This window comes from Gymnodraco acuticeps, unplaced genomic scaffold (assembly GCF_902827175.1).
Source record: "Gymnodraco acuticeps unplaced genomic scaffold, fGymAcu1.1, whole genome shotgun sequence".
NCBI classification, from domain to species: domain Eukaryota; kingdom Metazoa; phylum Chordata; class Actinopteri; order Perciformes; family Bathydraconidae; genus Gymnodraco; species Gymnodraco acuticeps.
This window is the reverse complement of record NW_022991435.1, coordinates 2,445,199-2,470,021: the sequence shown is the minus strand read 5'-3', so window position 1 is coordinate 2,470,021 and position 24,823 is coordinate 2,445,199. Positions and strand designations below refer to the sequence as shown.

At 41.3% G+C, this 24,823-nt stretch overlaps 1 protein-coding gene across 11 annotated transcripts in view; it reads right to left on the bottom strand.

The window, feature by feature from the left end:
* The window catches only part of dnah9l (dynein, axonemal, heavy polypeptide 9 like), a 42,104-nt gene that overhangs the window by 6,797 nt on the left and 10,484 nt on the right, over nt 1-24,823 (bottom strand). For 9 of the 11 annotated variants that reach the window (XR_004566891.1, XR_004566892.1, XR_004566893.1 and 6 more), the window contains 54 exons: nt 24,602-24,718; nt 24,309-24,395; nt 24,066-24,224; nt 23,070-23,153; nt 22,818-22,976; nt 22,448-22,570; nt 21,955-22,077; nt 21,551-21,775; nt 20,782-21,000; nt 20,416-20,583; nt 20,069-20,194; nt 19,868-19,975; nt 19,574-19,705; nt 19,334-19,494; nt 18,666-18,822; nt 18,395-18,540; nt 18,179-18,295; nt 17,956-18,094; nt 17,424-17,516; nt 17,064-17,258; nt 16,685-16,762; nt 16,329-16,461; nt 15,886-16,013; nt 15,514-15,662; nt 15,270-15,420; nt 14,979-15,110; nt 14,703-14,876; nt 14,399-14,603; nt 13,541-13,706; nt 13,325-13,427; nt 12,768-12,905; nt 12,513-12,614; nt 12,269-12,430; nt 8,214-8,297; nt 7,697-7,806; nt 7,396-7,558; nt 7,162-7,285; nt 6,314-6,456; nt 6,045-6,206; nt 5,540-5,599; nt 5,272-5,445; nt 5,031-5,177; nt 4,749-4,862; nt 4,517-4,660; nt 3,849-4,031; nt 3,703-3,708; nt 3,347-3,448; nt 2,796-2,930; nt 2,496-2,669; nt 1,516-1,648; nt 1,321-1,423; nt 1,040-1,162; nt 737-941; nt 66-230 (listed from right to left, as the gene is read on the bottom strand). Coding sequence is in view for 8 of the 11 variants with exons in the window: in XM_034195952.1 (XP_034051843.1) it covers nt 66-230; nt 737-941; nt 1,040-1,162; nt 1,321-1,423; nt 1,516-1,648; nt 2,496-2,669; nt 2,796-2,930; nt 3,347-3,448; nt 3,703-3,708; nt 3,849-4,031; nt 4,517-4,660; nt 4,749-4,862; nt 5,031-5,177; nt 5,272-5,445; nt 5,540-5,599; nt 6,045-6,206; nt 6,314-6,456; nt 7,162-7,285; nt 7,396-7,558; nt 7,697-7,806; nt 8,214-8,297; nt 12,269-12,430; nt 12,513-12,614; nt 12,768-12,905; nt 13,325-13,427; nt 13,541-13,706; nt 14,399-14,603; nt 14,703-14,876; nt 14,979-15,110; nt 15,270-15,420; nt 15,514-15,662; nt 15,886-16,013; nt 16,329-16,461; nt 16,685-16,762; nt 17,064-17,258; nt 17,424-17,516; nt 17,956-18,094; nt 18,179-18,295; nt 18,395-18,540; nt 18,666-18,822; nt 19,334-19,494; nt 19,574-19,705; nt 19,868-19,975; nt 20,069-20,194; nt 20,416-20,583; nt 20,782-21,000; nt 21,551-21,775; nt 21,955-22,077; nt 22,448-22,570; nt 22,818-22,976; nt 23,070-23,153; nt 24,066-24,224; nt 24,309-24,395; nt 24,602-24,718 (7,413 nt within the window). In the remaining 3 variants the exon portion in view is untranslated. Of the gene's footprint in view, nt 1-65; nt 231-736; nt 942-1,039; nt 1,163-1,320; nt 1,424-1,515; nt 1,649-2,495; nt 2,670-2,795; nt 2,931-3,346; nt 3,449-3,702; nt 3,709-3,848; nt 4,032-4,516; nt 4,661-4,748; nt 4,863-5,030; nt 5,178-5,271; nt 5,446-5,539; nt 5,600-6,044; nt 6,207-6,313; nt 6,457-7,161; nt 7,286-7,395; nt 7,559-7,696; nt 7,807-8,213; nt 8,298-12,268; nt 12,431-12,512; nt 12,615-12,767; nt 12,906-13,324; nt 13,428-13,540; nt 13,707-14,398; nt 14,604-14,702; nt 14,877-14,978; nt 15,111-15,269; nt 15,421-15,513; nt 15,663-15,885; nt 16,014-16,328; nt 16,462-16,684; nt 16,763-17,063; nt 17,259-17,423; nt 17,517-17,955; nt 18,095-18,178; nt 18,296-18,394; nt 18,541-18,665; nt 18,823-19,333; nt 19,495-19,573; nt 19,706-19,867; nt 19,976-20,068; nt 20,195-20,415; nt 20,584-20,781; nt 21,001-21,550; nt 21,776-21,954; nt 22,078-22,447; nt 22,571-22,817; nt 22,977-23,069; nt 23,154-24,065; nt 24,225-24,308; nt 24,396-24,601; nt 24,719-24,823 lie in introns of those variants that run through there. The other 2 variants (XM_034195953.1, XM_034195959.1) reach the window with 2 other exon arrangements.

Sequence of the window (24,823 nt, the reverse complement as noted above, 5' to 3'; positions counted from 1 at the left end):
TAATGATAACAAGTCAACTTATATACTATACTATAACAACTAAGAACACACATTCATGCTGCTACCTTCATCTCAATCTCAGCAGCGGTGTGCTTGGTGGTCTCGAGCTTCTCCACCAGCACGTTGTCCCCCAGGAAGTTACTCTCTGCAGCGGACAGCCGGGTCAGCAGCTCGTCCTCCAGGAGCTTCAGCTCAATCTTGAACATGTTCTGCTGTTTGGTCAGGTCGCTCTGCGGGAGTTCACACACACACAGCACTGATGATTCTTGGAGTGCACAGCATTAAACCCTTAGTAGCGATATGTTTGGCAAGGTTTAGAGTTTTTTATTTGTCCCTATTGTAAGTCTGTAATTAACTGGGTTGCTTGAATACACACTCAGAATTAAGTTTACGGAAAACAATACATTTTCATTTAAAGGGTTATAATTCTGAAAATTAATGAATATTTATAAGATATTATTAGGACTGATGTCGGTTAAAGAATGTACTTATTTAAGTGGAAATAATATTAATATAACATTCTATGGCTGTTTTTGATATTGAGAAATCTTCATCCTGTTTGGACATCAAAGCAACTTTTGGTCGTGAGGTATAATGGTTAAAACATTAAAAGCACTGTTGGACATTTATTAATATTATAATAAATAACTGGATAAGATTAAAATGAACCTTTATTGATCTCCTAGGGGAAATTCAGTTATCCAACTGGAGGATTCTCATAAATAATTGTCCCCACCTTCAGGTGCTCGAGGTCAGGTCTCTCCTGGTTCACCACCTGGGCCAGGAGCTGGTCTTCTAGTCCGTCTCTGGTCACAGTGAAATTGATGAGGGTGGTCTGCGCTTGAATCTCTGGTTTGTAGTGAGGGTTGGCCAGCTTGGTGTGGAGGATCAGTCTAAAGCCTGGGTTGAAGAAACACTCCTTGTCCCCAACCTTTATACAGCTGTGATGGAGCGTTACAGAGCAGGGAAGTTTCAACTATAAGAGGAGCAACAAATAATACATTTTTGTGTACAGTACACTCTTTCACGTGTGTCCCACCTTCCCTTCTTGATGGTGTGTCGTCCCAGCAGGGGGTCAATAACAGGGTCGATGGTCTCCTCCAGGTTCTCTATGAGGACAGTATGTCCTGCCACCACAGCCTGCTCTATCACATCTACATACCTGGAACAACATTAAAAGCTCTCCCAGATAAAGGAAATAAAAGTGCTGCTGAGAGCGAGCATCAGATATATAACTCTGAGTCGGGGCCAGAGCAGGTTTATATTAAAATACTTTATCTCTACCCGAGGACGATAAAAGAGGATTTATTAAACACTCACCCTGTCTGCCCCAGACTGACGACTTTCAGGCTGCTGCCGTAGCGGCTCTTGATCCACTTGATGCCTTGCAGCTGAGGGTCAATGAGGAGAGGCCAGCGCTCACCTGAAGAGGTATTCACACATTGACATTTAGTAAACCTAGCACGTTTTGTTGCAAAGAAAGAGACTGCAGTATCACTTGCTGCCACTACTCACAGTTTGTGAGGATGGTTGCATTCTGAGTTGACATTTTGTCTCCTGGTAAGCCTTCATTGTTCCACTGGGCCACCATCGCCCCGTCAGTCAGCATCAACACTGGATCCAGGCCCTCTGTCATGGGGATGGGCATCTGGTGAGGGAAGAGACGTATGTTATAATTGTGGGGGAAACTTCTGAAGCAATTGGAGACAGGACTCAGAGAGACACGAGGAGAGCTGGAGCTTTGACGGCAAACACTGACGGTTTATTTGGAGCTTTGGCCGGAGAATTCACAAGACATGTCACGGGCCACGATCTGACCACACGGTTGAGATGCCACAATCAATTATGAAGAACTCTTCTGTAGCTCCAGGTTTTAACTAGTTCAGAGTGTAATAATCAACATTCTTTATCAGCGAGACTAAACAAATATGGACCCTGAATCTAACTAGAGCTCTCGTCCATAGAAAATAATGTGCGCCAGGGAACCTACGTTCCAGATAGAATAAACTATCTCATGTCAGCTTGTGCTCGGTCATAAGCTGGCAACAACAATGCGCCCAAGCTGCCCCTCCTTAGGAGAGATAGCAGCAATACCCAAGGCCGTAGATCTATGCAGTGGGAAAGGAGAGTTGAATGAAGTGCTCCTGCAGTATGTCTTGAGAAACTTCTCCTATCTTTTAAGCTAAATTAACTATATAAAAAGGTCCTTGGTTTAGCTGATCACACAGCTGAAAAAAGGGCAGTTTTTTCCGAGCTCATAAAAAGTGATAGTCAAATATTTTACTGCACAATAAATACCTTTAATTTAGGTATTTAACTGATACACATTTTACTTACGTTAGGTTTTGAATGCAGGACTTTTACTTGAAGTTGATTTTTCAAACAGTGTGGTTTTAGTACTTTTACTTTCGGAAAATATCTGAATATTTCTTTCCCCTCTGATTGTAAAGATAACCTTATAATTAAGACAATATTCCTCATTGTAAGATTGTGACCTTCTGGCTGCGCAGGAAGGGCATCCAGAGGTTGTCCAGCAGCTCTCTCCTGTACTTCTTGGAGAAGGATCCGGCGTAGGAGATGAAGGCCGCGGTGAGGAGGAGGTCGCCGCTTAGTGTTTCCTCCTGCTCGTGGTACTGAGCCACTGAGTGGGCCCAGCGCACATTCTCACTCTGAAACATGCACAGATAACATAAATACAATGGGACACGTGGGTATATTTCAATAAGCACCTCTTAACCCTGAAATATTTCATTCTTAACTAAAGCTGATCTCTCATTGGTTGCTGCTGTGCCCACCTCCAGTCCTTTGACAAGCCGATTGGCTAGTTCTATTGTCTTGTTGGTGCGATTGACCTCTTCCTGGAAGCGCAATTTCTCTGAAGTGGCTTTCTCAAATGCTGTTGTCAGAGTTTCCAGGCTGCTGTCCAGCTCCTGAGGGGGATGTGAAATTATGCGCAACATTTAAATAACCTGCAAATAAATGTAATAAAACAAAAATAACAGCGTGAAACCACATTAACCTCTGTCTAGAAGGCACTCAGTAAGATCTACAGTTACGGGTAGGTCAACAAGCTAATAAAACACGTCAAAGAATGAAATAGAAATTGCTCGAGGAAAAGTGGATTATAAGATTGCCTATAAAAGTCACTGCCTCAAGTAGGAACCAATAGGACATTTACAAAAGACTACAGCCCCTAAGTCACATCAATAAAATGTGGGGCCATTTACACCAGAAGCGAACAACGTTTTCTCTTGTTCAGCAGTTTATATGGCAATCTGTAATTTGAGTTTATTGCAAATGTAGATAGAGAAAACTAAGAAAGGAAACATGATCTAAACAGACATACAGCAAGCTTTTTCCTGATAGCCTCTAGTTTCTCAGCAGCTTCAGTCAGATCAGCGTTGGCCTGAGACAGACACATTCTCTTCATCTCTACCTCACAAGACACCTGCAGACAAAACAAAATGCACATACACGCAAACACAGAGCAGTTTGACCCAAAGACAGCAATTATTTTGATGGAATCCCTAAAAAAAAATATGTAAAAATAAGTGTATGTAGAAAATCACCAGGTCATTATTTCAGACTAAACCATAACCTGTAACATCAGTGAAAAACGTATGTGACATTAAAAACAAAACTTTGATCGCAACAAATATCATGCACACAGTGTATATCTGACGTAAAAAAGCTTGTACTTACGAAGATCTACCCGAAGCAGAAATATTTGGGGAAACAGAAAAAAACAAATCAACCACAAGAACACATTACTGTATCCTGGAAATCATCACACACTGGCCTAGCGTGGATGACAGTAAATATGGATGACAGCCGGTTTCTATGTGCACCTCGTGGAAGCGAGTGATGTTGATCACCCAGGCACAGAGCCCTGCAGCAGCAGAGGATTTCTGTCGTACAAACTCGGGGTTGAACTCGGGGTCACTGAGGTGCTCGTCTCTCACGCACCTCACCGTGGCCTCGGGGATGTGCTCTTTGTCAAAGTTCACCAGAGCCTGCAGGAAGTCATCCACCTGCACAAGCAGAGGTGTGTGTTGTGGAAATTGATAAGAAAAAAGCATTGGCAAGCTTCTAATGTAACAGTGTTTGCTGAAATCCGTTTATATACAGTAGAGTGCTTGTTTTTTGGTTGAAAAACTATTTTATAAGAGGCAAATTAAGCAGCTGCATAAATTAAAGAGGCTACAAATCCACCAGTATAAAAGGCTATTAGTAAAATTGAGAAAATATGTAAATGGATAAATTAAGGAATAACAAAGCAATCAATTCACCATTGCAAAAAATATGAATACACATTCACAATAACTATAAATATTGAATTCTTAGTTGTATTGGCATCTCAGACGAGCGATGAGTATAAAAAAAACAGTAAATCATTTAAAATGTGTTTTGCAATGTTTTTTCTGCAGTAAATGAAATATATATGTGGGCTCTTTGGCTTCGCGTTAGCTAGCCATTAATCCAAGAAACACTACGAGGCGTCGCTGTGAAATATCACCTTGCTCATGACCATCTTGGAAGCCTTCCAGCTGCGATCTTTGGGGATTCGGCCTTGGGGAGACAGTAGCACCAAAACAGCTGCCGAGACGTTAGTGACAATAGCTGGAGGGTTGGGGAACGTCCTCAGCTCCGTCAGGTTCAACTGAATAAGCACACACACACAAAACAATTAAAATAAATCAATTGTGGTAACAGGATTTCAGTCTCTATATTGATGTGTATTGAGTTACCCTGTTTAATGTATTGAGGGCTGTATTGGCTGCCTGTAGGGCTGGTTCAGCCTTTGCCAGGTCGTCCTCAGTCTCCTGTTGCTGTTTGGTCACTTTAGCTTGGATTGCTGCCACCTGAAGAAAACGAAAACAAAGACATAAAAATCATTTGAACTCTACTTTCTACCTTTAATTAATTGTTGCACGTTTGACTATATATATACTGTAACACTGAAGAAGTGGCATTCAATCCACGACTTTACATCTACATGTATGTACCAGTACACACACACTCAGTGTTACCCTTTGCTCCTCTGCATCTGCCACAGCTCTCTCTTGGTTGAGCCTGTCTGTCTGTTGTCCTATTTGATCCAAGAGAGCCTCTATGTCTGAGTTCCTCTGCCACAGCTCCACCTCCTGCACTGCTAGCTTGGCTTTCAGATCTTCTACCTGAACAACGGAAAGGAAGGATATGAAAAAACATGAAAATGGTACACGGACTAAGGGAATAAAGGACATAAACAAACTAAATACATTGTCTGACCTGTGAGGCAGTCGTCTGAAGTTTCTGCAGGCCGTTTTCTAACCGCTCCATCTTCTGGGTCAGCTCTGTGCGTTTTTTCCCCAGCAGGTTGCCGTACAGTTTCATGAACTCAAGGAAACTCTTCGGGGTGGTGTAGTTAAAGTGTTTCTCATTTTGCTGGTACTTTACACTCACCTGTAGCGTGTGGTTAAACAAGAAGCCGAGAGATTATGTCAGAGAAGGTAAAAGAAAGAGCGGTTATCACCCATGGTGCTTTGCAACAACTCACCTCATTGACACTGGTGTGGGCGTAGGAGATGAACTCACTGATAGACGCCCGCACATTTGGCTGCACAGGATAAACACGCACAGAGATTTAGGGAATTATTAAATTGACCCACATAGTTTTAGAGTGACCGCATTTTTCTTAATAGACTTCATTAACACACATATTCACGTTTATAGATACAACGGGTATAGGCCTACTACCCTTACATTTCCAAATAAAATTTCCACTATTAAAAAATGCATGATTTTGCTTTGCGTTGCTGTATAAGTGTGTGTATGTGTAAGAAGTATTGGGTTGCCGGGGCCGTTGTTTTTTTGCTGCCTTTAAGTTGGATGCCTTTGGTTTTGTTTATGTTTGGTCTGCATTTATGTATATAATGTGAACAATGTAATACAAATCTTAATGACAACAAATCTATAAAAAATGCATGTTTCTATTCTTGAACTCCCAGAGGAAGTATTTAATATTTAAAGAAAATGTGTATGAATGCTATATGAATGTGCACCTCCAGTCCAGGTATCTTCTCGATGAAAGTAGTGCTGACAGACTGCAGGGCGTGCTGAGGCCAGGAGTGAAACCAGTCTATGGCTGTACAATTAACCAGAGCCGGAAACTTCCTTGCACGCGTCCTCAATGTGAACCCGACTGGGGAGAAACACAAGACAACCTGGAAGAGGGTGGTGGAAGTCATATTTAATAATCAATGATATGGGAGCAAGCATGTATACTACTACATGGATTACATATTACACATAATAGTATACTGTTTCAGACCTTGAGCTGTCTTCGGATCCTCTCAATAAAGAAGCTCCAGCAGTTGTCTCTGCTATCTATGAGTCCTAATCCTCTCAGCTCCATCCGGATGGAGGTCACAATCATATCCACCTCTTCATCACTGAACAGGTCTGGAATATCCCCTACACAGACAATGCAAGCTCAACATTAGAATTTGTTCCTATTTACAGTAAAAAAGGTTAATACAGAACTCAGCAGTGTTCAGTGGAGTTGCTTTCAGCTGGTTGCAACAGTTTCTCCCTTTAATATTTCACCTGATAGAGTAAATTGCTTTTATGTGCTTAAACTAGAGGGGAATAACTAACACCAGTGTGATTCTGGTGAGATTATGACCATCCTGGCCAAAGTTACAGATTACAGTTTATGGATTCAACTTGTGTTCACTTGTATTGTCCACTGACTGTAAAGGTACTGTATGCTAGCGGCTAAAGCTCAAAAGGTCATACAAAATACACTTGTGTTTATTTGGACAATATGTGTAATAAAATAAAAAAGTGAATTAGAATCAGTCGGTTTAACGTGGGGAATGAATCATCATTATCCCTGCACCACTCTATTAAGGACACATACAATTCAATTACACATTTTGACAAGGTTTCTGGTTCCATCCCCTTTCCCTTACATATATCCAACCTGTGTATCACTTGTTTTCGTACACTGCTAAAAAAAAAAGGAAATGCGGCTGGAGCAATTTTTAACATGTATGCCGATGATATTGATGGTATTCCCTAAAGGAAAGTATGCTCACTTTAGCTTTTAACACACTGAAGCAAGACTTCTTTGCTCATCAACATAAAAGGAGTTTAGCACAGTCCGTGTAACCGAACCTGAGGCCAGCATATCGTTGATGAGCACCAGGAAGCGTTCGTCTGGAATCTGGGCGTCTGTATGCAGGAACACTGTCCCAATGTTCTTCACCCCCACCTTTATATACAATGCTGCTATATCACTCTGGAGATCCGGGACAAAGAACATGTAAATATGTCATGCTACAGGTTTACTTACATGAAGTCATATCAAACAGTGGAGTGACATTGTGTATCTTTTGTGCATATTTTTACCTTGAGGTCATTGATTCCATAACCTTTACGAAGAGTGATTTGGAAAACTTCCAGTGAGCTGAGGAAAGCAGCCAGCCGACAAAGACTCTGCTTCCCGCTGCCCCCGACCCCCACCAGCAGGGCGTTACCATAAGGGGCCTCCAGGATACGACTGATGCGACACCTGAGCACAAACAACAGAATTAATTGTGTGTCTATGCTCTGTGGTTTACATATGTGCTAATCTGTGTAAATCCTCCCTGGTGCATGTTCTTGTGTTATACCAATTATTCATGCGAATGTCTCTGTGTGTGTGACTTACACATGCTGGATGGCTTCTTCAAACAGTACCAGGTCCATAACGGCATTCAGCTCATTATAATGCTCCAAAGCATCAGCCAGCGTCTTCTGGAGTTTCTCCCAGTCTGAAGCCTGACAAGACGGGCAAATAAACCAAAGTAACTCTCGAGTGAGGGCAGCAGTGTCGAAGTGACTATGTGGGAACTTCCAGATACGTAATTAAATGAAGTTCCTATCAAGACTTGAGTTGATTAACTTCCAATTCCAACCCCACCAAGAAAAGAAAGGTAATTAGTTTAGCTAATGACAGTGCATTAATTCTCATTTATCTTCTGACAGATTAGACATGACAGGAGAATATGTGCCATAAGGTTTTTCAATATGTGAGCGACTATAGTCTGCATACTAAATTGATCAAAGTCAAAAACAATTAAACTTACATATTTTATTACCATGGTTAATAAAGAATAAATGGATGCTTAATGGGAGCAACATTGTGTATAAATCGGAACTAGCTTGTGTGTGTGAACGTGTCGAACCTGATGGTAGCGCGGCTCTCCCACTCCCAGAGCAAAGTGACAGTACACCAAAGGCTGGTGGATGAAGATGGACTCGTCTAATCCCTGGAGGAAACGGGCAGACACAGATATATGAAAAAGGCAAGGCAATACCGAACAGGCCACAGTTAAACTGCCCACATGGCTATAAAATAAAAAAGTATTTGTAACTATACAGTATGATATGACATACTAAAGATTGCCTAGAAACAGAATCTGTGTTTTTCATATTTTTGGATCTGGGGGTGTTGCTGTGTTTCTTTGAGTAAATGTATTTGAATTGATGGTCGGTGGTGAATACAACATATTACAGTTACAGGATTTTCTTGTTTTTCTAAACATTATTCACCCATGTCACAGAAAATCCATCTTCCCAAACACACACATTTGACCACAGAAGATGTAAATGTACAATTATTGACAACAATAAAAGAAACATAAAATATAGAAAAATGTGTTGAGAAATAATAGAAAACCAAGAAAAAGAATAGCAAAATAAATAAATACAAATGCTATTCAGAGATTACTCTAAACAAGGGTTACTGGAAGAGTAATTCAAGGAAGCCACACTTAAATGTACTCAAAAATGTCAAGCAAAGCATATTGCTTTATTTTTTGTTATTAAGATTTGTATTACATTTTTCACATGTTATACATAAATGCAGAACAAACATATACAGGCAGCAGCAGACTCACACACACATGCCTACATACACCTGCGCACACATTCATATATACATCAACGCAAAGCATGGAGATACACATTTACAACAAATACATCATATACACGCACATGTACACATATACAAATATACTTCCTGTCCCTCCCTAGGACAGTGCACCTTTGATATAGGCCAAGAAGATGTGCCACACTCCATTAGATTGGCTTGGGACATTATTTACCCTGGCGATCATCATTTCAAAGGCCGCAGTCTCTGTCATGAGTTTGAGCCATTCTGTAAACTCTGGCTTATGTGGGCTCTCTGCAGGATAAGCCTGGCAGCTACAATAAAACCTGTTAAAGTCAGTCTAAGTTCTGCTTTAGTAAGGCCTGGTGGCACAAGAGATTAGTCTCCCAGCAAACAGAACTGTGGCGATTCTGGTAGAGGTTTTCTGAGCCACCCTTCACAGTTTTTTTAATACCACCTTCCAAAAAGGCAGTACCCTTGGGCAATCCCGCATAGAGCATGAAGAAATGTGTCCATTTCTCTATTACATTTCCAACATTTATTGTCCTGAGCCATTTAAAAAAATGTCAGGGGTGTAAAATAATATCTACTGTATGCACAATTTTATAATGGATAAACTTGCTTCACGTATCCCTTGTAGCCCAACTTACATTCAAGACTATATCCTGCCATAGATCCTCCCTAATCTCACTACCAAGATCTTTTTGCCATATCTTTCTCAGGGCTTCACATAGTCTAATTTGAATATGTGACATTTTTCTATAGAATAGTGAGGCAGAGTGTAGAGTATGGGGAGAATTTAGACACTCTTGAATCTTATTCTCTTCTTCCTCATCCCTTGTCAGTCCAAATACCGAACCAACGCTGCTGTAGATATTTCCAGAAATCCCCTTTATCAGTCAAGTTAAATAGTTTCTTAAGGTCCTCAAATGACATGAACAAGCGGTCTCTGTAAAGATCATTGAAAACATGTATCCCTTTCGCCAACCATGTATGCCATAGAAATACCTTTTTCCCTATACAGATTGAGGGGTTGTTCCATATGGAGGATTACATTTGTTTGTATTGTGAGATGCCCAAAATCTTGTGTGCCCTTGCCCATGCCCAATGGGAATGTTGTAAAATCAGATTTCCTCCCTGTTTTGCTGCGTTTTTCTGGGATAACAGTTCAACGACCTTAGCCGGTGCTGCAAGTGCCCCCTCCATCATCACCCACCCAGGGTTAAACCTATAATTGGTCCAGTGTCTTGCTATTTTATTCATTTCAAATGCTATGTTGTATAATTCCATATTAAGCAGGCGCTCAGTCAGTAGGGGCTTGGACTGGGAGTTGTAGAGTCGCCGGTTCAAGTCCCCGACCAGACCTAAAATATGGAGTGTGGACTGCTACTTGGAGAGGTCCCAGTTCACCTCCTGCCCTGCCGTGGTGCCCTTGAGCAAGGCACCGGACACCCCCCCTTCCCCTCTCACTCCCATTTCTCCCCGGGCGCTGTACAATAGCTGCCCACTGCTCCTAGTACTAGACTCCTGGAACTAGGATGGGTTAAATGCAGAGAACAAATGTCACTGTGTGTGCTGTGTGCTCTGCATGTGTGACCATTACAGAGGGTTTCATCCCTCCCAATTCTATTCTATCTAGTCCACCACTATCTCTTGTGGCAAAGAGTTTTTTCAGAGCAATTCTGGGCTTTTTTCCATTCCATAAACATTCCCTAATCAGCTGATTATATTGTTTGAAGATTCCGTCAGAGATGGTTACCGGTATCATCATATACATATAATTAAATTGTGGGGCAACCACCATCTTAATAATATTAATTTTCCCCAATAAAGTGAGAATTATCAATTTCCATTTTTCCAAATTTGCCTTAATTTATTTTAATTAGAAGAGTCATATTAATAGAGATTATATCTTCTAGTCCTGAACACAACCTGATGCCAAGATATTTCATTCCAACTGGGATCCACTTAAAATTGAATGTTGACACCGCTGATTGGTTGCATCCAGTCGATATGGGCATACATTCAGATTTCTGCCAATTTATCTTAAAGCCTGATATTTTCGAAAAGGATTCAATTGTAGATAGAACATTAGGGATTGACGAAATAGGATCCTTGATAAGTAATACAAATGTTGTGTTCCCTTTCCCCCTGTAAAACTCCTCTTATACCAATTTCTTCCCTGATTGCGGCGGCCAGGGGTTCCAGAAATAAAGTAAACCACAGAGGACTGAGAGGATCTCCTTGTTTGGTCCCACATGTTAGTTTAAAGAATTTTGATATCACCCCATTAGTTGTTACTGCTGCCCTTGGGTCTGAATAAATTACATTTATTCATTTGATAAAACCTTCTCCAAATCCAAATATTTTAAGAGCATACCGCAAAAAGCCCCACTCGACCCTATCGAATGCCTTTTGGGCATCCAAGGAGAAGGCAGCTATTGGCGTGCTTTCATCCCGATTACGCTGCATAAGGTGTAACAATCGTCTGATGTTGTCTGTGGATGATCTTCCCTTAATGAATCCTACCTGGTCTGAGTGTATTAAGTTTGGCAGAATGCTTTCCAGACTCTTAGCAAGAACCTTGTTGTGTCTCGTCAAATGTGTTAGTTATGTTTATGTATTTTGTCTGTCATTTTCTGTTTTATTGTGTACTTACCTCTTGTCTTTCATTTCAGGCCCTGTTTTCTTCCTCCCCTTGTGTGTTTTTCCCGCCATCATCAGTGTCTGCCCCACCCCTGATTGTTTCCACCTGTTCCCACTCACCTCATGTTTAAATAGTCCTGTCTCTCCCCTGTCCTGTGTCAGTTCGTCTTGTTTGTTTCCTCGAATGGAAGTACAAAGCCTCAACTCAGAATCGCTTTCTCTCATGTCTGGTTTTGTTTCTTTTGTTAGGCTTAAGTTTTTATTAAGTCCTCTTTTTGTTACGCTAGTTTTTTCCTCCTTGCGAGCGCCTTTTGTTATTTCCACCACCTACTCTGTTAAGAGGGATTACCTGAACTGTATAAATAAATATACATTTTTTTATATTCAAGACTTGTCTCTGGGTCGTGCATTTGGGTTCATCAGTTTGTGTCGAGGTCCTGACAAACCTTCGTCAGAATTTTGCAATCCACATGAATCAAACTAATAGGCCTATAGCTTCCTGGTTCAGTGGGGTCTTTATCCTTTTTAGTAATTATAGAAATCAGAGATTCATAGGATATTGCTTTATTAAACAATAAAGGGTTTCTGATTTTCTGACTGGTAATGGAGTGTCATTTTACGTTTACCAAAAGTAGGGTCATATTGTTAATTTCTCAATGTCTTTAAAGATAAAGGCGTTGCTGTATGTTCCCTCTTTCTTACCTCGAAATATCTCTTGCCAGTGTCCAGCAGGATTTTGGTGAAGAGTTCCACATCTTTCTCTTCCATCAGTTTGTCGGAGTAGACCCTGGAGCTCTCATGCAGCCACAGGTTCACCAGGTCTGTGGGGTAACGGATACTCTCCGGCAGGGCAAACAGGATACCCTACAGAACAACATACATGGAATCAATAATCACATGATTCAGAAACACACATTTCCTTCTCTTCATCTAAATAACTGCATACCTGGAAAATGTTAGACAGGTCTCGCAGGTTGAAGATGTAGTGGAAGCGTATCGCTGTGGGGAGGAAGTTCTGGCTGATTTTTTGGTGCAGACAGATAGCTGCCTGGATGAGCAGATCCAAAAGATGGATGGTTGTATAAGTGGTTGGATAGATATTGGAGCAGAAAAACAGATGGTCATTACTATGGATAGAGTGGTACACTGATAGACCAATAATGGTTTTAATGTAGATAAATGCAGCATACTATAGGTGTACCTGCATGAGGGTCCCCACTGAGCGAGAGACCCCGTAGCTGAATCCTCCCTGCAGGAAATGAGCTGACAGGATGCTGGAGAAGATGGTGGCTAATCCATCAGCACTGGGAAAATGTACTGCAAACACTGAGAAATGCCTCTGAAAGGTGTAAAGAGAGATTTGAAAATGACTTGCCACCACTCGGTAGTATGACTGGCATGAATTCAACATTTAAAAAAAAAAAAATTCCTCTAACTACTTTTTAAATGTATATTAGTTAGATAATTTTATCATCAGTTATTAGTTTTTTAGAACATGCTTACATCACCCTCATTTTTTATAGATTGTTTATCTTTTCTTTTTAACTTAATTGCGTCTTCCTTTCACGGCTGATTAAACCCATTATGTGTTCATTTGCACGTGATAAATTACTTTGTAAAAATGCTTACAAATCTAATTAAGTACAGTAATTGCAGTAGAAAGAGCAATGGTGATAATAGTTTTTTGTTCATACAGTATGCACGCATGTGTGTGTGTGTGTGTGTGTGTGTGTGTGTGTGTGTGTGTGTGTGACATGCCTGTAGTCGGGGGTTGATAGAGAAACTCCCTGATGTTGGGTTCATACAGGTGATGTACTGGCAGTTATGTATTTCCTTTAGGACCAGGCGTTGTCTGTCATACCTACAAAAGGTGTAGTACAACTCTTTACTGCACAGTATGCTCTTACATACAGATGTGAATGTGTATCTTTACTATACATTCATGTAAAACGGTGTGTTTCCTGTCTGTCTTACCAGTGGTTGTAGTCGAGGTGCTGTCGTATGAGTGTGTGCGGCTGGACGGTCCCATAAACATCCACCTCTGGCATGTTGAGGTCGTCTATGAAGTAGATGAGTCTCTTAGCGGTGGGGGGAGCAAATTTACGACCAGCTTTCTTCTCCAGGGGTTTCTCCAGGACACCTGAGGTCCATATAATGCAGAAGACAGTTGATGAAAAAACCTGTGGGCTGTGCTCGCAGCAACTGACTCATGAGTAATGTATTGCAAAATGCAGTCTGCATCAGAAATAGATCATTAAAAAAGCAAGAATAAATCATGTTTAATAAATCAAGTGTAATGAGTCAGAGTAAAGCTTATATTCTAATGAATGCAATGTAATTCAAGGAATATTAAAGGGCAAATGCAGTATGGTATTACAATGAGATTTCAAAATGCTGTTACAGTATATTCGGCAAGCTTATTTGTAGCCAAGACTTATATTAACTTACTTACTTTTCACTTATATTACATTACATGTCACTTGTTAGACGCTTTTATCCAAAGCGACTTACATGCTCAATACTGTGGGCAATCCCCACAGGAGCAATTTGGGGTGACTGCAGTGGGGTTTGAACCTGTGACCCCCTGATCCAACGCACAACCCCATATATAATACATCTTACCTAAGTAAAGTAAAGTACACATATAAAAGAGATTTGAAACAGAGCAAGGGCATTTAAAAAATATATTCTACTTGAAAAAACAATTTCCTTTTACAGGAATAATTTAGATACATCACTGTACTTTTCGAAACCCCCACTGTGCCATGAAAGTGTGTAAAGTTAATTATTCTTAGTAAGCACAAAACTCCAGTTTCCTTCTGTGATCCTTACGCTGCAGCATGGCCGATGTGGTGTAGTAGTTGAAGGGGACTTTAGCCACTATGAAGTCCTCCTTCAGCTTGGCCACTTTGTCTGACACCAGGATGGTTTTACCCACTCCTGCGTTGCCCACTAACATGATAGGTTTTCCTCTGTGGAGCAGCAGGTCCATGAAGTAGGTCAGACAAAGGGTTTCTGGAGTGTGGACCAACACAGTCTGAAACACACATACGAAGCAGGAACTTAATGAAAGAACTGTTCAATTAAGTATGAGCATAGTGTAAAGTAATTCTGTTCTTTGTACACAAATCATTACCTGTAATGGTACCTCAGGCTCTAGCTCAAAGGGCAACATCTTCTCGCTCCAAGGGGTAAACTTTTTTGTCTCAGAGTCAATGAAATAGTCGAAGACAGTGCCCTGGGAAGGAAACTTCACTGCCCTCATCTCTTTAGACCACCAGCGGCTGAATTCTGCACGGTAGTCATTCAGCTGGTTGTTGGGAAAATATCATAATGTGACATATTAATCAGATTTTAAATAGTGCAATAAAAAGGAGTAAGCTTTTCAAGAGAGCATTTAGTCACCACACACATGGTCCTGGAAGAGGGCCCCTCCAAAGGCCCAGACACAAGCGAAGACAAAGTAGATCTCATAAAGTTCTCGCGGTGAGTCAGGAGGAGTGTTGTCTTCTGTCAGCAGGCAGTCCAACAAGGAACACAGTGTCTGATTCGCCAACACACATACATCCGATTGGTCAATACATCGTAACACATTGCCCTTTTTGACAATATGCAAAAACACAACTTCTGGCTAAAAAGACAGGATGTAAATGTTTGTGTGACAGTATAGGTGAGATGCACAATGAGCATGGTGTGTTCTCACCTGCACCATGCTGCTCTCTGGTATGGGAGTGATGGTTTTCAGGTTGCAGCGCACTTGTTCCAGGCAGTACGGCACGTACTTATCGAACAGAATGGTTAAATTGGCTCGCTCTGATTGGGCCTGTCTGGTGTCTATCCAGCTTGTCACATACCTGGATATACAGCAAAGACATCAGGTGTACAATTTCAGAAAAGCAAGGGAATAAGAAGCCCATGTTTCATAAGTGTGCTTTTGCGTGGCTTACGAGCTCCAGCCAAGATCTTGAGGGTTGACAAAGAGTATTCCTGCCCTGGAGACAGTAGCTGGAGTTGCTGCCTTCAGATGAGAAATCTCAAACAGTAGACGCATCGAGGAAGATAAACTGATCCTCTCATTACTGGCAAGAGTCAGAACCTGGAAAAAGTAGAGGAACATGAGGTTGTGTCCAGCTTAAGCATTAGGTCAAACATATAAAGCAGCCGAAATATGCGAAGTGAACAGCACTGACAACAAATAATGTTATAATTGTTAATCCAGGGCTTTCTGGATGAGGATGAAAGCCTATTAAATCTTTGCATGAAGGACAATATTCTGCATTATAAGAATTAAAAAAATAGAGCAAAAGGTGCACTCTGACCTTATTGTCATCCATGACTGTGTTGAGTGACTCAATCCACATAGGGTCAATATCCCCATCCAGAACAATCCATTTGGGTCCATCATGGCCCACTGAGGTGAGCTCTCTCATGGTAAAGGAGAACAGACCTAAATAAACAGTGGCATATCAATACCAACACTATTACATGGTCCTATACAAGTATCAAAGTTGTACAAAAGCAGACTCATGTAATGCAATCATAGTAATTTATTCCACATCAAAATGATTTAAACCAGAGCTAACTCTGAACCAGAAAATGTACTTTGACAAATTCTAATTAATTCTGTGAGTAGGCTTTTGAATAAATTATGGTTTTGACACCGAAAATAACTAATTCTTGACAGTGACCCACAAGCTGCAGAAAAACACTGGCTCCCTTGAACAGTGTGTTAAATTCCGTGTACAATTCTCAAGCCCCTCACCGTCTTTCCACTCTCTGGTCGCAGGGTGCAGGTATCCAAACAACTCGTCTGTGGTCACAGCTTTCGGGTTGATATCATTCCAAACCGTCTTCATCTTCATGTTTGCATACGTTCGATGGAGAGTCTTCAAGATCTGTGTATTTCACAAAATCAAATCCCTTATTGTTTACTAGATGGTCCATATGTATGAAAACAGGGAAATTCAACTCTTCCTTGACTTAAACTTGGGGAGATCTGTGAAATATGTGTTCTGGTACAAGCTTAAAAGCCATCATTTACAAAATCGGCTTCTAAAATAAATGTGCAAATCCTATTTTGTATGTAATAATGGATACAGCGTATATCGAAAAGTTAACCTGGCTCTTTCCGGTTCCTGGTCCACCTACTACAAACACAGAGTGTCTGACCGCCAGCAGCTCCTCCAGCTGGGTCACCTGTAGACACAAACAGTGAATCATAATGGATTATGATATAAACACTATTTTAAAGAATGACAGACCTATGTACTGTATATGAATTAATTTGTATATTTGTGTTCCCAATGAAACAAAGTACTGTGCATCTTCAAAAGAAAGTAAAAACTTGCAATTTAGAACTATTAACAAATAACTGTAAACATACTGTAGTGATGAACTGAGTTTTATTTACCAAAGTAACATATATGTTTATTCACATTGCAGGCAATACTGAAACAGAGGCATTTCTTCCCCAGAGCATGGCATAGTTATGGAGCACCTTAAGTATGAAGTTCTCCTCCGGCTGCAGGCGCAGTTCACTGACTGACTGGCGCACAGCGTTCTCCAGCTCGGGGTCTCTCTTCCTGGGCACGTCCAGCTGAGGGAACAGGTCACTGATGAGCCCGAGGAATATCGGCACGTCACTGGTCACTATCTTAGGCAGGTTGAAGTCCCTCAGCGCCCGCATCAGCACCTGGGCAGGAAATGACAGCGTGGATGAAGTAATGTAAATGCAATTATGAACTCAAGATTTGCCAAAACCACAAGCCACATGAATGCACAAATTGTCCCCATTTCAACTACCTGTGAGATCAGTGTGGAAATTAGCATTAATCATTGACATCAGATTGATGCGTACCTGTTCCTCAGGTCTGCTGCGTTCCTCTCTCTTCAGAGACCCAGCCACAACCAGGACTGATTTGATAGCTCTCAAACCCCAATCATAATGATCCTAACAGAAAAAGGAAAAACATAACTGATCAAGCAGTGAAAGCAAGTACTATACTGTGTCAAGTATCTTTTATCTTCCGGTACAGTAAATGATTTTCAAAGCAGACCAAAGTCATCAACTTTATCAGTCGTAATGATCAGTGCAAAGACAAAACATGTTCAACGCAAGAATGGTCAGAGTGCATTCAGAAGCTCTGTTATTTGTTTTCCAATATGTTAACCATGTGCAGCAGAGTGGAAAACTATTTGAATAAGAGTTACAATACTCAGTTCACTATATCTAAGGGGAACACCTCCTAAATTAAAATTACAATGTTATTTCCATAGCCTAGGAAAGTTCAATCAAAAATATCGAGAATGAGCTACTCATGAGAAATGACCTTTATGATTTGTTAAGATGCTTTCTAGTTCTGCTTTTAGATTACAGTGGTTTAATGTACCTGTTTGGACAGCAACTCCTTACAAAGAGTGTAGAGGCTGATGAACTTTCTTGCCAGCAGACGAGCGTCTATGAAGCCTTCAGCAACCAACATGATCTCACAGATCAGCTCAAAGTCTGGGATCACCATGGCACAGGGCCTGAACAGTGAACGGAACTCATTTGAGTAATCTTTGACATTTGTAATATCTTGCAATACTCTCTCCTCAGTTTAAATATCAGACCTGAATAGAGCTTTGAGATTCTCTGGGAGCTCGGCCCTGCCAGCATAACCAGGGTTCAGAGTGATGAAGATCCCCACTGTTGACTTCAGTTCAATCTCTTCTCCCAGGAAATGGAACCTAAATGCACACAGAAACAATTAGAGATGAGTCTGCAGAGGAATGTCAGCCTGGATCAAAAGACAAATTCATTTGTACAAGTACAGTTTTCGTATCTACCTTTGCTTCTTGTTGCGTACAGCATCCTGTATAGTCTTGACCTGCACAGCTACCACAGACAGCACCTCCACTGAGATCCTGTTGAACTCATCAAAGCACCCCCACACCCCGGTCTGAGCCAGACCTTTGTAAATGTTTCCTATGGACTGAAGACATGTGGCGGAGACAAAGTGAGTTAGTTCAGGGGTGGATTTATTATAATTGGCATAATGAATAGAGTAAATAAGACATAAATAGACACTACGGATAGCATCTGCGCAGTCGATGCTACCTTGTAATCCATCTGTTCTGAGCAGTTGAACACATAGACCATGATGCCCAGGGAACGTCCCAGATCTTTAGTGGTCTCCGTCTTACCGGTGCCTGCCGGGCCTGAGGGGGCACCGCTCATAGTCAGATGGAGGGACTGGGTCAGTGTTATGTAACACCTAACAGAGGCAGGGTAGATATTTGAAATTATAACAATATTGACACGGTTAGTTACTCTGATCCACACTTTTCCAAAGTGGACTGAAGTATATGTTAAAAATATGGTATGATATACAATATGGTCAGATATAACACTTCAAAGCTACTTTATTTTGCCCTTTTTTGATTATAGGACATCGAAAAAACACTATTGTTTTCATCTTTAGACCCAGATTAACACCTTTTTTCTAATATGAGTTAACTTCTTTCAACGTTTGTACAGTCTTTAAGTTGTTAGGGAAACTTCCTGGATCATTATCCTTTGTGGGACCCCCCTCTCTCTATGAGTCTGAATGATATTGGGCAATGTAAATAACTAATTCACTTCCTCTACTAATGTCTGTCTTCACTGCCTATTTAACTGAGGTCCCACGGCACCTTTCTCTTTCCAATACACTTTGCACTTTCTTTAATGATGTGTAAAATCTGTGTGCTTGTGCATCAGTGTGACATATAGTACTACAGGTGTACCTGTCCGTTAGAGGAGTGATGACCAGTCTGTTAGTGTTCCCCAGGTATTCATAGCTGAACTGGAACTGGGCGTCACAGATGTTGATGTAACAGTGTCTGGTTTCGTCATCCCAACGGTGGCGTAACTGGGACAACCAAGCAAAGGCCTGGCCGGTTGTCACCTACAAGACACATAGAGTTAAACCAACATCATTTTGTTGTGCTTTTATTCAGCAGATAAGTGTTTCTCTTCAGCCTTACCTTCTGAGTTATGAGATTAGCCACCACGTCTCGAGCATGGACATCAATAGTGCAGACGGTCATAATTTTCTGTCTGTCCCCAGGAGCTAAATCTCCAAGCAGCATGTGGATCAGTGAGTTCAACTGTGTGATCTAAAAACAAAAAATGATCACTGAACACAACACATTTGGAATGAAATGTGATAAACAAACAATTTAAATGTGTATCTAGAAAAAGATCGGCAGATTAATCAATTATCAAAAGATTAGTTAGTTTCAGCTCTACCTAACAATATGTTGAATGTATAGCACTACCTGTTTCCTGTTGTAGTCTTTGAGAGCTGTCTCAAATCCCTCCTCCACTCTCTCAAAGGCAATGCCCACGTCTGTGGCCCACCACACCTGACTACCAGTCAACCCTACCTGTGAATGGAGAGAAAATCAGAGACAGACAACAGATGATTTTGGTGTTCATAAAGTTAAAGTTGTATTTCTACAGACAGTGCATTACCAGACCTGTGCAGGGTAGTCGAACATCCACTGGTCTCTGGGTTTGTCCTCATACGCGGCTACAGCCTCCTGGATCTCCTTTCTGACCGTGCAGCGCATGGTGCTCTCCAAGGCACTCAGCCAACACTCTGCCTGAAGAAGGAGACAAAATGTTACATACATTGAAATACAAATAGAATTCAATACTATATAATGATTGGAAAAGACACAACATGATTACACATAGCAAATGTTTGCACACACGATAAAGTACATACTGTGCATATTATAAACAAAAGAGACATGTTAATATAGCAGTGAGGGAGTGTACATCTACTTTGCACACACATACATCTAATTCTGTTTTTCAATACCTGTCCTTCGCAGACACATGGCTCAAAGAATGGAACATATTCTCCCTCTCGGCTGAACATCCCTATAGCAACTGCCTCCCCGTCTTCCTCTCCTCCTCCACCTCCGTCTGAGTCCTTAAAGCGAAGATCTGCTATGTTGTCAAACAGCTTCAGCAAGTGTCTAGTGACCTGAGGAATAAAACACACAAATATAATAAAGTTCATTCATTATTTTCAAGGTTATGTTGTTAACAAGTCGTTATCTCTTGACTGGATTTAAGCCATTCAACCTTATATCTATTATCATTCTCCACAAATCAAATAACTGGATGGAGTTAGCTGAACCTTTAAGTATTTGGAAAACATGATCAGATTGTGATCAGTCACCTGTTTGGGCTGTGTCCCCTTGGAGACAATCTCCAGCAGGTCTGAGGCAGAGACAAAGTAAAACCTGGGGAAAGTGAGTCTCTTTGTCTCCAGGTACTCGGCCAGGGCCTTCTCACACACAGACAGCCTCTGCTGCAACATCTCCAAGTTCTCCAGGAAGCCAGGCTGGTTAGTCACCTCTACCATATTACTGTTCTGCACCACCTCAGTCATCAAGGTCTGGGGAGGGAAAGAAGCCAAGTCAGAGAAAAAGAACATTTCACACACCATTAGGATGTGGTGAGGTGGATGCATGTCTTATGTGTTATGTGTTAGCTCAAGTGGTAGAAGAAGTATGCAGATGCTTTACTCAAGTAACAGCAGCAATAACAGTCTGTGAGAAAACTCCACTACAAGTAAAAGTCTTGCATTCTAAACCTTACGCAAGTTAATCTACATAATGTAAGACATGTGTTTATAGCGTGGCAGTCGTTTGAGAAACACCCATCTCTAAAAAGTCAACTTTTCCTGAGCTAAAAAAAGGTCTAAAAGTTTGTTTAGCTAGGTAGGATACAATTCCTCATCCTATTAGGAAACATTAATTATTTCTACATCTCTGAGTAAATCTGGAAACAAATAAGCTTTTTCACAGGAAAGGCAGTACAAATGTATACAATATTTGCCTCTGACATGTAGTGGAGTTCAAGCACTGTATATAGTTGCATAAAAGTATCTCCAAATTGTACTTAAGTGCAGTACTTGAGTAGATGTACTTCCCCCCTCTGGTTACCTGGAAGTCAGAGTGAATTCCCTGGAAGCGCTCAGCATCGTTGGCCAGCTGGCAGCGGATGTCGTGGCTGTTGGTGAAGATGCTGTTGAGGTGGGCCCATGTGCGTTGGACGGACATCCAGGCAGAGATGACGAGGTCGGCCACCATCAGCTTCTTCTGCCATCCACTCACCTCCGCCTGGAAATACTCCACGTACTTACTCATCAGGATGTTCTGCAGCTGCACCTGAAGAGAAAGAAAAGGAGTGGCTTTACATCATGATCTGTAAGAATCTTCTACAATGACAGAAAGCACTACAGAAGCCAAAGCATGATAATCTTATATGTAGCAAGGTTCAGCATTAAACCACTGAAATAAAGTAGATATCACATACTTGTGAGAATCAGCGCAGTTATCACGCTCACCTGGTTGTCCTCCAGTGTTTCTATCAGATTCTCATCGGCCTTGAGCAGAGGGGTTCCTGTGCTGCTGTGAGTCTCATAAGACAACGACATGACACTCCACGTCTGGGTTATCTCGGCCAAAACCTGAGTAAATGTAGCTTTAGAGTGGTGCAGTAAGACCAACATTAAACATTTAATGATGTTACTAAATATGCTATGCATCTTATTTCTGAATAAGAACGTGTCATTTGAGCGTATTTGTCCATTGTGAGCTATAATTATTTTACAGTATTTCTTTTTTTAAGAATATGGTAGAAGTGATGATTTATGATAAAGGGATTTTGGACATCATTTCTCTCTAAATTCAGGTTTTTTTTTTTTTTCAGGGGAAATTCCTTTTTTTTTGTATATACTTCTTTGCCAAGTGATCTGATTTGAATAACCATTGCAGCTACTACAGTACATTGACATACAGGACACTATTATACAACTGAATGCTATCTTTGATACTCACTTTCTCAATAGCCATTTCCTTCACAGCCTTGTCCACTATGTTTTTGACCTCGTCCTCCACACGGTGAAGTTGTAATTCCAAAAGGTCCCCCAGGGTGGTGCCTTCCCCCATCACAAACCTGACCTGAGAATGAAAAGGGATGCACAGCAGCCATGAGAGCGATCAGATTTCAGACACGGATAATTGGGCTCACTGAACTGTGCAGGTCATTACAGGCCTAGACATTGAATGAATGTTGAGCATGTAAAGAGTAGATTTTCAGAGAACATAACTGAACTCAATAGCATGGTAATTATCAAAGTGAAGAACTTGATTAATGATCAAATATTATAGAATAGGATTGTTTGAGACTTAGTGGATAGTGTCATACCCCTGTGGTGTTCATAAGCTGTTGCCAGTGTCTCTCTCTGACAGCGGAGTTTTGCAGCTCGTTGACGGCTCTCAGAGAGGTCAACAGGTTCTTTACAGTCGACTCCAGACCTATGTAGACGTCCCATGCCCTCACCTCCTTATCCAGCATCTTCATCTCCTTATATATACAGAAACAGTCAATACGTGTGAGAGTGATATACTATTTTGCTTTACTGGGTAAAAAATGTTTGGCCATGAAAGCATGTTATACTTTGGCAAATCGCCTGAGCTCCATGTCCATCTGCTCGACGTTGATCTCCTTCCATGGCGTCTTGGTCCAATCTTCTATACTGGTCTGGCACAGAGAGGATAATGGAAATATTTGATCTGAGAAAATACATATCGCCCGACACTAGGGTTGGGAACCGAAATTCGGTTCCAGATGAGAACCGATAAGAAAATGCCGGGTACCGGGTACCCATACAAAATACACAATTTCGGTTCTGCTTAACGGTTCCTAAACGCGGTAGACCCTGTATTCCAGCGGGTCCGCCTGCACCGCGGTGCTGCGGTGACCCGGTGGAATACAGGGCGGACCTGGAGAATCACAGAACGGCCGGTCGTCAGCGGGCCGTTGACGGCCGGCACCGCCCTTCATTTTTTTAAACGGCATCATATAAATTGCGCTGACAGGCGACAGAGGTCCACAGTTGCCCCGCAGCGATGCTCCCCCGCCCTCCCGTAGACATTTCACGAGCTCAGTCACTTCATAACACCAAAGATAGGTCGCGGTAAACACTCTGAAGTGAGGCTCCACTACACTAAAAAAGAAAAAGAAAAGGCAAAGTGTAATGCCTGTTAATAGCTTGCCACAGGCATAGCTCAGTTAAAATAAAGCACAGCTATTGTGCAATACATTTGTATTGCATGTATATTTTTTAGTAACAATTTCAGTTAAAGCTTTTAAGAATAAATATATTTTTGTTATCTAAACGTTTGACCTCTTTATTTTACAATTTTGGAATCGAAACGGGGAATCGATAAGAACCGGAATCGATAAGCAGAACCGGAATCGAAATCGGAATCGATAAATTTCAAACGATACCCATCCCTACCCGACACCTCTACAGACTTAAAGGTCAGCTATAGATAAGGAATACTCAGCAGGTGGGTAAGTGCAGTGAAAGGCTGAGCCTCACTGCGCAGGCCTTTCCATCTCGTGAAAATACCAACATACGGTATTTGTTTTGAGCTTATAAACATTTACCTTCACAAAGATGACCATGTCCCAAACGGCTTTGACCAGTATGATGTCAGAGCGACACTGGCGCAGTTGCTTGTAGTCTGGGAAGCTGACCTCAAACAGATCAGCTGTGTCCTGCAGCTTCTTCATTTCTGCCTCCATCACTGCTACTCCTCGATTAGACTGGAGACAGAGGTGTTTTGTGGCTTGAAATTGTGTTGTTTGTTAGATTTGATTTAATTATACATTCAAAGGATAAGGGCTCACCTTATCAATTAGTTTATATTGCTCCTCCACATCGATCCTAAAGATGGACTCGGTACGAAACTGTTCTCTGAAATCATGCTGCTTCACCTGAATTAAAAAGAAAAAGCCTGTCCATTAAGGATTCATTGCATATCTGTCTCCATCTCACCATCTATAAAGGTGCAAACTGGGGGGTGGGGTGGAGTCAGTCATATATAATGCAGGAAAGAAAGGTTTATATGTCAGATATTGAGCTCTTTGTAGGGTGCATACAACACTGACATCCTACCCCACATACACACACACAGCCTCACCTCAAACCGGACACACTTCCTGCGAATAACTGAAACTTCATTGGATTGTAGTGGCGCCACTTCATGTTTAACCGTGGATGCAATTTTCTTCAGACTATTCCACTTCTCGGGCAGCTCCTGTGTTTTACGGTAATAAAAGGAAGAATGTAAAGTAATGATATACTGTAAGTAGCATATCTGCCAGCACTCATGGAAAAGTGTGTATTTTGTGCATCGGTACAC